The following is a 13,001-nucleotide window of genomic DNA, read 5'->3' as shown; positions in this document are numbered from 1 at the left end:
ATTTACCAACCTGTCTAAACTCTTTTAATACTTCAGACACAGAAGCGTGAGGGGAAGTCAAGGTTAGGAAAACATCAGCAGCATATAGGGATATTTTGTATTAATTTGGTCCAATAAAAAGGGTGGATGACATTTTTAACTAGCTATTTATTCTCAAATTAAATTATTGGTTTTGGTAATTAGAAGGCTGCTAATTGCAGCTGTGCACCATACCTTTGAGATTCCTGGCAGTAAAGGGGTTAATCAGTTAGCTGTTAAAGGGACACTGAGCCCAAATTTTTCTTTTGTGATTCAGATTGAGCATGAAATTTTAAGCAACTTTCTAATTTACTCCTATTTTTTATTCGTTCTCTTGCTATTTTTATTTGAAAAAGAAGGCATCTAAGCTTTTTTTTTTTTGGTTCAGACTATGGACAGCACTTTTTTATTGGTGGGTGAATTTTTCCATCAATCAGCAAGAACAACCCAGGTTGTTCGCCACAAATGGGCCGGCATCTAAACTTACATTCTTGCATTTCAAATAAAGATACCAAGAGAATGAAGAAAATGTAATAGGAGTAAATTAGAAAGTTGCTTAAAATGTCATGCTCTATCTTAAATATGAAAGAAAAAATTTGGGTTTAGTGTCCCTTTAAGGATAAAATGTATTTTAAAGCAGTGATTACCCTCCAACCTGTACCTACCAACTCCCTGATCCCTCTGCCCCCCTCCTCCTGTGACTGTTTGTTGTTCCGAAATGGAAACTGTACTGTTAATCATAAGCAAAATGTACAGAGGTTTTTTTTTTGGGGGGGGGGGATTACTTATTAAGAAATGCTTCACTGACTCTTTATTCCTCCTTAATAAAAGTTAAGAAAACCACAAGAACAAGGGAAACTATTTACCATATTTCTAAACAGCTTTACCTGTGGTATTGAGATCCTAACCCTCCTCATTTTGCTGCAATGTCAAGGACAGATTAAAGGGGCCCTTGTCACTGCATTTCATGCACCTCCCTCTAATCATGGGTGCTGCCATTATGGAACCTAGGTTTTTCTGCAGGTGCAAACACGCCAGCACTCAAATGTAGTTAAAGATAGATCTCAACATGGCAGCATCCATGACTAGAGGGAGGCAGGAATAACTTCAATTCTATGCTTATGAAATGTATTTAGTGTTTAATATCCCTTTAAAGAGACAATAACTTGTGCTTTGTATTATCTCCCTCGAGAGGTCAAAAGCAAAATCTGTAAAATAGGTTTTCTAAATGGTGGAAATCAGCTATACAAGCTCTTTGATTTGGATCATTCTCAGGTTACAGAATTTGTTTTTTGACCGCTCTATGGATACTGGAAATAGCACAATTTTTACACAACAGGCATTTGATTTCCTTTTAGATATTTTTCTTCTCTGAGCAGGCTTATAAACAAAGAACTTTAGCGTGACCCATTTAATTCCCAGCATAAGACAAGGAATTTGAGGTCAGGTCTGACAGTCATAGAAAATCTTCACATCATATGTCAGAGACACCAAAAGCAACAAAGTGCTTGGGACATTTTTCAATAACGTCTGGAGGGGAAATCATACAACCCTATTAGTAACTGATGATACCTGATTGGTAGGAGAGTCTTTTAATTCAATGTATATGCAAGAGCTGTCCACCCATATCCTAGGACCCATATGTAAGGGAAAGCCCTTTGGTATTCAGTGTGCCAGGGAATAGCCTTAGGCCTGAGGAATCAGGAGGCATAGTAAGACCCTGTCGGTTAACATGAATACAATGGGGTCAAATTAATATGAATCTATCAAGTAGACAGAATTCTCCAAGCAGAAAGAACAACTGGAGGGAGAATAAAGAGAACAGAAGGGTCTTCTTTCTGGTTTGTATGGCAAACTATTAACCCAGTTATTTAGTATCTCATTCTGCTTCATTCTTCTGCTAACAAAAAGGGAGCTTTATATGTACAAAGCCCCTAATGTTCCAAGGAAGAACGTTGGCATAAAAGAAGCCATCCAATTTTTAAAAAAAAAAAACAACAAGATCACTTTTTTTATATATAAATATGGTTTAATACATATTACAGTTTTACTGACTTTACAGCATTTGTAGCTTATCCTGTATGGTAAGCAAAAGGTTAAAGGCTAAATAAACATAATATAAAAGTTTTTTTTTTACAAAATGGTAAAATATAAACTAAAATTAGTTTTCAGCAATGAATGAAACATTTTTGTTACAGAATTAATACCACACAAATGAAAGATTTCCAGATAGAAAAAAACTAATAGACATATTAGGTCATTGCGATGGTTTACAAATATATGATGATCTTTCTACTTATTGGATCAGAATGGGTCTTTCAGCCCCACATTTTACTAAACATGAATAACGAAGATTTCAGCGTCAGTACCTGAATGGAAATGACCTTTTAATCTGAAATATTTAAAGGAACACTGAACCCATATTTGTTCATTTGTAATTCTGAAAGAGCATGCAATTTTACTCAACTTTCTAATTTACTCCTATTATCAATTTATCTTGGTTCTCTTCCTATCTTTTTTGGAAAAAGAAGGCATCTAAGCTTTATTTTGGTTTCAGTACTCTGGACAGCACTTTTTTATTGGTGGATGAATTTATCCACCAATCAGCAAGGACAACCCAGGTTGTTCAACAAAAATGGGCCGGCATCTAAACTTACATTCTTGCCTTTCAAATAAAGATTCCAAGAGAAAGAAGATAATTTGATAATAGGAGTAAATTCGAAATTATATTGAAATTTCATGCTCAATCTGAATCACGGAATTATTGGTGGATGAATTTATCCACCAATCAGCAAGGACAACCCAGGTTGTTTACCAAAAATGGGCCGGCATCTAAACTTACATTCCAAATAAAGATACCAAGAGAATGAAGAAATTTTGATAATAGGAGTAAATTAGAAAGTTGCTTAAAATGTCATGCTCTATCTGAATCACAAAAGAAAAAAATTGAGTTCAGTGTCCCTTTAAGTGGATAAGATTTGGGGTGATAACTCTAAAATGATTAAAAGAACATTAAAGTCAAAATTAAATTTTCATGATTCAGACAGAGAATGCAACTTTCCAATTCCCTTCCATTATCTAAATGTGTACAATATTTTTATATGCACACTCTCCAAGGCACTAGTTCCTACTGAGCATGTGCAAGAATGCATAGGAAATATATATAGGAATTTTGTGACTGGCTAGTGGCTGTTACATGATGCAGTAGGAAGGAGAATTAAACCGATTTTGAAATTTGTCAGAAAAAAAAAAATCTACTACTGAAATTTAAACAAGGTTCTTTTGCCTTTTCTTTTTATTATGCATTTGTTTAATTGTCCTTTAAGAAACCCCTGGGGCTAGAGAGCCACATCTTCTACTGGGCCTCTAACATATGATTGGTCTAAATATATCTATACACAAACCCATTTTCTGAGTCCTAAACATGATTTGCTGGCTCCTTAAAAGCGCAATATACTCAGGCAAACAGCTGACTAGAGTCCATTGTATTGTTTTTTGGTAGCAGCACCTACATGCCTCATGTCATTGGCTCGCCTGATGTGTTCAGCTAGCTCCCAGTAGTGTATTGTTCTTCCTTCAACAAAGAATACAAAGAGAATAAAACAAATTTGATAATAGGGGTAGATTGGAAAGTTGTTTTAAAATTGTGAACTCTCTGAGTCGTGAATTAAAAAAATAGGGTTTCATGTACCTTTAAAGGGACACTGTACCCAAATTTTTTCTTCCGTGATTCAGATAGAGCATGACATTTTAAGCAACTTTCTAATTTACTCCTATTATCAAATTTTCTTCATTCTCTTGGTATCTTTATTTGAAATGCAAGAATGTACGTTTAGATGCCGGCCCATTTTTGGTGAACAACCTGGGTTGTTCTTGCTGATTGGTGGATAAATTCATCCACCAATAAAAAAGTGCTATCGAGAGTTCTGAACCAAAAAAAAAAGCTTAGATGCCTTCTTTTTCAAATAGAGATAGCAAGAGAATGAAGAAAAAATGATAATAGGAGTAAAGTAGAAAGTTGCATGCTCTATCTGAATCACAAAATAAAAAATTTGGGTTCAGTGTCCCTTTAACAGTTATTTTACATCCATTATGTAACTTTTAAAATGTGAAAAAAAAGTAAAGCTTCCACTCTCTATAGAGTGAACTAAATATTTAGTACACGATAGAGCTGTCAAAAAGCCAGTAACATCACTGGTCTGTAAATGTTCACCAATACCTGTGCTTCAAGATGATGTTGCCAGTATGAAGAGGCGGAGCTTTACTAACGGACACCACCACCACGCAATCACAAGAGGAAAATTAGTATGGCGAGTAGTTGCCCTGCTAGATTAGTTGTGTCCAGAAGTTCAATGACCCTTTGAACATTTAATGTTCAATTACATTTTGAGTTTAAAGTCCCTTTAAGATGACATTTAAAAGGGACAGTCTACTCCTGAATTTTTATTGTTTAAAGATAGATAATCCATTTATTATACATTCCTTAGTTTTGAACAGCCAACATGGTTACATTAACACACTTTTTACCTCTGTTATTACCTTGTATCTAAGCCTCTGCAGACTGCCCCCTTATTTCAGTTTTTTTTGACAGACTTGCATTTTAGCCTTTCAGTGCCCTCTCACAAGTAAGTCCACAGGCGTGGGCACTATGTTATCTATATGACACACAGGACCTAATGCCCTCTAGCTGTGAAAAACTGTCAAATGCATTCAGATAAGGGTCAGCCTTCAAAGGCTTAGAAATTAGCATATGAGCCTACCAAGGTTTAGCTTTCAACTAAGAATACCAAGAGTACAAAGCCAATTTGATGATAAAGTGAATTGGAAAGTTGTTTAAAATTGCACGCCCTATCTGAATCATGAAAGTTTTATTTTGACTAGACTGTCCCTTTAAGGGTTCAATTTACTTTAGCATAGAATGGAATTAAATGGTTTTAGTGCTGCAGTTTAGCTCTATAGGGCTAGTGGGTAAATAATCTTTATTTTAGACAACATTAGCAGCTACTTTAATTCTGCCCATGTATAAAGCTTGTGTGACGAGCAGTTAGGTCCTTTATAATCTTGTCTTCTATTTCTACACCTGTTTTTTCTTCTTCCTCTGTCACGTCAAGTTTTGTCTCAGCTGTGTTAGTGACAACTACAACGTACGATCTCCGTGAATCCAGGACATTTGCAACCACAACCTGATGACTGTATGTTGCTAGTGCTTTCCGAGCTCTTTCTATTAAGATGGACGGGTCTGTCTCTAATTTAAAGGAAATAACAAATGCTTTGGGTGCCCAGTCTTTTACCAATGGTGAGAGCATCTTTGGTACCATCTTCATTGTTATCTAAATTGAGGAAAAGAAAGATGCATACAATTCTATTAGCGCCAACAATCTGAAACAGGTTAATGCATTGCTTTTGCATGTGTTGATTAGCATTTGATTTGTTTTTTAAATAAGCATTTTAGTCATTCACTACCGATTCCATGTAAATATGTATTTAACTCCTACAAGTAAAATCAGCTCCAAAGCCGCAATGCTACTGGGATCCTGCTTAACATATCTGGTGAGCCAATGACAAGAGGCATTTATGTGCAGTCACCAATCACCAGCAAGCTCCCAGTAGTGTTTTGCTGCACCTGAGCCTATGTAGGTATGCTTTTCAACAAAAGGATACCATGAGAACAAAGTAAATTTGGTAACAAATAAAACAAGGTAAAAATGTCAATTTGAAGAGTTTCTAAAAATAGCATCCTGTATTTCAATAGTTTTAAATATTGACTTACCACATCCCATTAACGACCACAACATACCCTGTACATCGCTGGTCGTTAAGGGATTGTGTGGCTATAATAATGCAGGTCTTGCCGCAAGCAAGACCGCAGAATTAGACCCTCCTGACAAGACCACGCTATTGAAAGCTGCAACCCCATAGAAAGACCAGCGGCATACAGGGTAAATAGCTAGTTATTAAGGGGTTAAAGGGACATAATATTTATATGCTAAATCACTTGAAAGTGATGCAGCATAATTATAAAAAGCTGACTGGAAAATATCACCAGAGCATCGCTATGTAAAAAGGGAAGATGTTTTACCTCACAATTTCTTCAATTCACCAGAGTTAGTGCTCTGTGACCAGTTATACTTAAGCTGCTGTCCAGCTGCAAGTTGGGGGGGAAAAAAAAAGGGAAAAATCAGCATCTGCAGTGCTGAGGGCATGCTTTGCATTTGCTGTGATCTTGTGAGATTTCATAGTAAACTTCCTTAAATTGAATAGGAAAATAACAGGACTGTGCCTGCACATGACAGATGCCCACTACCTAGCAAGTCCTGGGACAAGCATCCTGATTTGCTGCTTAAAGTCTCTTTACAGTGGGGTGTGAATACTTAAAAAATTTGGAAGTAAAATATCTTCCTTTTTACATAGAAATGTTCAGGTGATATTTTCTAGTCAGCTTTTTTACAACAATGCTTCAACATTTGGGTATCATGTCCCTTTAATACTAAAATGGTAATTTGTTCTAAGAATGTGATTAATAAATTAAAGGGGCAGGGCTGGAATAAGAAAATGTCTGTGTTATAGAAAACTAATAGTTCAGTATGAAAATGCTCTATGCTTTTACCCCTGCAAAGAAATCAGCACAGCTGAAATCGGTGCAATGCGCTGCTGATCCTAAGCAGTATAAATACGTGGCTACCAATTACCAGCCATGTCCAACATCAATTTCATGTTCCTTTACAGGGACGCTAAACATGAAAATGTCTGCTATGTATTTTTAACATTGCAGTTTGCAGAACATATATGCTGTAGCTTACCTGCATTGCTGAAACAAACAATTTATCTCGATTCTCGAGTCCCGGGAACACCTTGCTAAAGGTTTTTGTTTAGGTTTTTAAAAGGCCATAACAGTCAAAATAATTTCATTAGAACATGTAAATATAAGACTATTGATACTGCACTATCGAGTGTTTAGGGTTAAACACATAGTAGAATAGCGCTCGGGACATGCAGAACTTGCTCCTGTTTCTCTGCATTAGTGGCTAAGACCAATCAGTTTAGCCATCTGATTCTCTGCACAGGCCGCCTACATAAAATAAGCGAAAAAAAGCCTTCCAGAGATTCACCCTAAAAAAAACAAAAAAACAAAAAACACATGGGGACATGAATGTAAATTTGACGAGATTTTTTTTATTTAATTGGCTTTTACCCCCTTTGACTTTGCTCCCTCTATGTATCTCCTCAAGATGCCCTTCTGTTAAAGGGATATGAATGTCAAAATTAAACATTCATGCACAAACGTGGTACCTGAAATATGACACGTGGAATCCTTACAAGAATGCCAGGACAGTGGAACTACCAGGAAGGGAACAGACGCCAGGTTTGGGGTACATACAAGGTAAATAACCAGGAATCAAATCGTATCTTGCTAGGTTCTAAGGAATAGAGAGAAGCCAAAGTCGAAACACAGTGAGGTTAATGCGAGGTATCAGTCCGATCTTGGGAGGTTCCAGAGGATTGAGGAGAGCCGAGCTAAAAACACAGTCCGAGTAGTAGTAGACAAAACAAGTAAAAATCGCATCCAATTGTAAACATGAATTACTATACTCGAGCACGTAACGAATGACAAACCCCTCTTTTAAAGCAGAAAACCCGTACCAAAAATGACACAATGACACGACTGTGGCCCCAAAAATGTACACAATGACAAAACAACAACTGTAGCAAAAAAGTAACGAAAGTAAACAAACTGGTCTGTGATTAGTGGCTACACACATTTGCCTCGTTATTAGCTCACCAAATGTGTTCAACTCCCAGTAGTGCATTGCTGCTCCGTAGCTACTTTAACTTTTTTAACCCCTTTGCAGGGGTTAAAAAGGTTATACAAAAGCAAAAGTGCAATAATAAAATGCTCTAACAGAGTATTTTATTTTTGCACTTATATGCCCCTTTAAGTGTGGCGCTGGCAAAAAAAAAAGCTTTTTCTTTCTGTTTTTCTTCTTCTGTTTGCAAGGACACTTTAAAAATTGGCATAGAGGAGCAATAATAAAATGCCATAACATACGACTGTATTTCATTATTGCACTATTGGTTAAACACAAAGTTAAAGTCAGCTTCCTCCTTGGCAATGTACTGCTGATCATGAGCTGAACATGCCCTGTGATTGGGGACTAAGCACATAGGATGACACCACTGGCTGGCTCAGTGCCCATGCTCAGCTCCAGGCAAGTAGCGCATTACAGGTCCCAAACTGGCTTTATGAGCCCTATTTAATTAGTAGTGGGTGAACAATATTTCCAGCCAGGGAACCTTGCCACCCATACTCTGAGTGAGCAATGAATGCATTCACAGTTAATAATACACAAGAATCTCCTTGTGCATCCCGTCTCCTGCTGTCAATCACCCTAGAAGGATCAGTTAAGGTTGTTTTAAAGGGACACTGAACCCAAATTTTTTCTTCTTTTGTGATTCAGATAGAGCATGAAATTTTAAGCAACTTTCTAATTTACTCCTGTTACCAAATTTTCTTCATTCTCTTGGTATCTTTATTTAAAAAGCAAGAATGTAAGTTTAGATGCCGGCCCATTTTTGGTGAACAACCTGGGTTGTTCTTGCTGATTGGTGGATTCATTTAACTGACCAATAAACAAGTGCTGTCCTTCGCACGGAACCAAAAAATAGCTTAGATGCCTTCTTTTTCAAATAAAGATAGCAAGAGAACGAAGAAAAATTGATAATAGGAGTAAAATTAGAAAGTTGCTTAAAATTGCATCCTCTATCTGAATCACACAAGAAAAAATTTGGGTTCAATGTCCCTTTAAGTTTGTCACCTCTGATATGGGGAAGAGGTTAGGAAGCAGAGGTCATATACGGTTGCCGACTCACATGAGCTAGGCAGCAGTGCCTTTGAATTGGTAAATGTATAGGGGTCGATCACAATACATTAGAAAAGTTTATCTAATGATTTTTCTATGAAATTCATTTAACTGTATGGGTATTTTTGTAAATACATCATTTGATCTAAAGCAGGGGGTTTTTAAAGTCTTAGACCGTGGGTCTCCCCTCTGACTAAATTTACAAGACAGCCCCCCATAATAGATGTTACGTTATCTTTTCTCTTTAAATAAAATTGTAATATTTATTTTTAGTTTTAATTTGGGGAATTTGCATCTGATCCAGGGGTCACACACAGCTCTCAAGAGCGGATTCTGCACAACCAAAAGAGAGCTTATGTTTCAATTTGCACTGTTACTCCTGTGTTAAAGGGATATGAAACCCACATTTTTTCTTTCATGATTCAGATAGTGCATGCCATTTTAAGCGATTTTCTAATTTACTCCTATTATCCCCCCCCCCCCACCACATTCTCTTGATATATTTTTTTTTAAAAAGCAAGAATGTAAGCTTAGGAGCCGGCCCATTTTTGGTTCAGCACCAAGGTAGCGCTTGCCAATTGGTGGCTAAATTGTCCAGCTTTTTCAAATAAAATATCCACCAATCAGCAAGCGCTACCCAGCTAATTTTTGACTAGACTATCTTTTTAAATTAGGGCTGCACGATTAATCGCCGTGGTTTTAAAACTGCGAGAGTACGCAATTAAAAAAATTTTTTTTAAAAAATCCTCAGATTGTCCTGAAAATGGAGGCGGAGAGGGAGGATGAGTGGCAGACCAGTGTGCGGCCGTGGGCGGACCTGAGAATGCCCGCGAAACGGCCATTTTGGAAGAGATTGAAGAGTGTGTGGGAGTCATCTGGGAGTAGTGTGGGGGTGGTCAAGCAGTGGTGTGGCGGTGGGACAGCTCAAAAGTTGTGAGCAATAAAGTGAGTATTGTACAAATACTTTATAGTGCCTTACTGACCTTTCTTTTTTTTTTTTTAAACTTCTTTTGTGGTTTGTATTTTTATGCACCAAGAGTGCATTGGACATTGAGAAACATGTACAGTAAGATTCTGTAGTGTTAAATAAAGGGACTTTATACCATCTATGTAACCACAGCACAGGTAGCACTAGTTAATTTTATTTTAACTATTTTGTGGTTTGTATTTTTATGCTCCAAGAGTGCATTGGACATTGAGAAACATGTACAGTAAGATTCTGTAGTGTTAAAGGGACAGTCTACACCAGAATTTTTATTGTGCTAAAAGATAGATAATCCCTTTATTACCCAGTCCCCAGTTTTGCATAACCAACACAGTTATAATAATATACTTTTAACCTCTGTGATTATCTTGTATCTAAGCCTCTGCAAACTGCCCCTTTATTTCAGTTCTTTTGACAGACTTGCAGTCTAGCCAATCAGTGCCTGCTCCCAGATAACTTCTCGTGCACGAGCACAGTGTTATCTATATGAAATACATGAACTAACACCCTCTAGTGGTGAAAAACTGTTAAAATGCAATCTGAAAGAGGTGGGCTTCAAGGTCTAAGAAAATAGCATATGAACCTCCTAGGTTAAGCTTTCAACTAATACCAAGAGAACAAATCAAAATTGGTGATAAAAGTAAATTGGAAAATTGTTTAAAATTACATGCTCTATCTGAATCATGAAAGTTTATTTTGGCCTAGACTGTCCCTTTAAATAAACGTTTTATTGAAAAATGAAGGTGTTATAGTCATTTTTAATAAAATCGCGATTTTTTTCCACCCATATCGCCCAGCCCTACTTTAAATACAAGTTATTGATCAAGACAACAAACGCAGTCCCTTTCTTCCATCTAGATCCCGCCCCTTGCTTTTTTCCACCATTGCAGATGTCACTGTCAGCTCTTAGAAACCAATCTGCTGCTTATTGGTTCCATAGAATAGTGTGAGGTGTCACTGCTCCTGCGCCTCCCCTTTTATGCTCTAGTGCCGCCTGGGGAGGCCGCCTCACACTTTGAAAAACACTGATCTAAAGCATTATCATAGACTCCATCGTTTTCTGCAAGCAATAGAGCATTTTATTATTGCTCCATTGTGTCCCTTTAAAGGGATATGAAACCCAAACCTTTTGTTTTGTGATTCAAACAGACCGTACAATATTAAAAAGTTTGAGATTTACTTCTATTATATAATTTGCTTAGTTCCCATGATATTATGTTGAAGAGATACCTAGGTACCTAGCAGGAAATAATGCTGTGCTCTTGCAAATGGATAACATTCTTGCAAAACTGCTGCCATATAGTGATCCAGAAATGGGCTTGCTCCTAAGCATATATCCCTGCTTTTCAACAAAAGATACAAAGGGAACAAAGAGAATTTGAAAATTGAAGAAAATTAAAAAAAATGTTTAAAATTGCATGTTCTGTCTGATTCATGAAAGAAAAATGTTGAGTTTTATATCCGTTTAAGTATAAAAATATATTATTTTACCACATTTAAACCATATAATCAATCCTAAAATACAGTTTTATTTAGGCTTTCTAAATAAATGGTCTAATTGTTTGATGGAAAAAAATTACACTTTAAAATGAAGAAACAGATGAGATGGGCATTTCAAATGTATTATTTTGTAGTTAGATGAAAGCGTTTTACCTGCAATGGGCCACTGGAGGATTGTATTTTATGCTCTGGCATCTCTGAAGCCGGGATGTAGAAATCTGAAACTGCAGCTGCCAAATAAAACATTGCATTTGCTCCTAAAATAAAAGCAGAAAGTGACTGGTTTCAACATCACTATAAAAAAAGTCTCCTGAAAAAACTTAAATAAGAATTAAATACATGGAAATATAGTAATATATCAAATGATTTATTACACAAAAGCACTACTCACTACTTTATTGCCAAATTACTTAGAATAATGTAAAATCTGACCTGATTGCTGGATTTCTGAACAAAAAAAAAGCACGTAAAAGGGAACTGCCTTAAATATATTTAAGAAATCTGCATCTCATTGTTTAAACTAAATAGGAAATGCAACATCTATTAGTGAAATCATGCATTATTAAAGGGACACTGAACCCAAATTTTATCTTTTGGGATTCAGATACAGCATGCAATTTTAAGCAACTTTCTAATGTACTCCTATTATAAATTTCTCGTTGTTCTCTTGGTATCTTTATTTGAAAAGGCAGGAATGCACACATAGGGGCCTGCCCATTTTTGGGTAACGCTTGTTGATTAGTAGCTACATTTAGCCACCAATCAGCAAGCACTACCCAGGTGCTGAACCAAAGATGGGCCGGCTTGTAAGCTTACATTCCTGCTTTTTCAAATAAAGATACTAAGAGAACAAAGAAACATTGATAATAGGAGTAAATTAGAAAGTTGCTTAAAATTACATGCTCTATCTGAATCACAAAAGATATAATTTGGGTTCAGTGTCCCTTTAATGGGACATGAAACCCACATTTTTACTTTCATGATTTAGAAAGAGTCTGCAATTTTAAACAACTTTCCAAGTTACTTCACTCGCTTGATATCCTTTGTCAAAAGCATATCTAGATATGCTCAGTAGCTGCACATAGATGACTTGTGATTGGCTCACACTATTTCTTCAACAAAGGATATCTAAAGAATGAAGCAAATTAGAGAACAGAAGTAAATTGAAATGTTGTTTAAAATTGTATTCTCTATCTGAATCATAAAAAAAAATGTTGGGGTTCATATCCCTTTAAATCCGAGAAACAACACAAATGATAAAGGTGTGTAGACCATTTATTTTGCATTGTCACACATTTAATGCACTGCAGCATACTCCTGTATGGCCTAGAGAAGTGACTATAGTTGCAGAAATAGACTAACTAATCCCTGTGAGCCCCAGAACCGGTCCTGAATGCTAAAATTACGTATGACAGAGAGTAGAGGGGTTTGGAATTTGCGCTTATTGTATATGCAGCAACCGTATTATATGTGACTGCATGAAATACACTGAGGCAACCCGGTCACCTTCCTCTCTTTTTCTTCCCTGATGACCCAGGGTGCCTAAAATACATTGGGTCAAATCACTTTGATTTTAGGGTGAGCACCTGGAGCTATAATGTTTGGTTCTTGAGTTGTTTGATAAAGTTGCAGCAATGTCA

The 13,001-nt window shown here is 36.5% G+C and overlaps 1 protein-coding gene across 2 annotated transcripts in view; it reads right to left on the bottom strand.

Annotated features, from left to right (window-relative positions):
- Positions 1–2,025: 2,025 nt before the first annotated feature.
- PPCS (phosphopantothenoylcysteine synthetase) overlaps positions 2,026–13,001 on the bottom strand; it is a 17,010-nt gene continuing 6,034 nt past the window's right edge. For both annotated transcript variants that reach the window (XM_053690560.1, XM_053690559.1), the window contains exons 2-3: positions 11,515–11,618; positions 2,026–5,348 (exon numbers count right to left, since the gene is read on the bottom strand). In XM_053690560.1, the coding sequence (XP_053546535.1) occupies positions 5,025–5,348; positions 11,515–11,607 (417 nt within the window). In that variant the 5' untranslated portion in view covers positions 11,608–11,618 and the 3' untranslated portion in view covers positions 2,026–5,024. The remainder of the gene's footprint in view (positions 5,349–11,514; positions 11,619–13,001) is intronic.

The sequence above is a fragment of the Bombina bombina genome, chromosome 8, assembly GCF_027579735.1.
Source record: "Bombina bombina isolate aBomBom1 chromosome 8, aBomBom1.pri, whole genome shotgun sequence".
NCBI lineage: Eukaryota > Metazoa > Chordata > Amphibia > Anura > Bombinatoridae > Bombina > Bombina bombina.
This window is presented reverse-complemented; position numbering and strand designations above follow the sequence as displayed.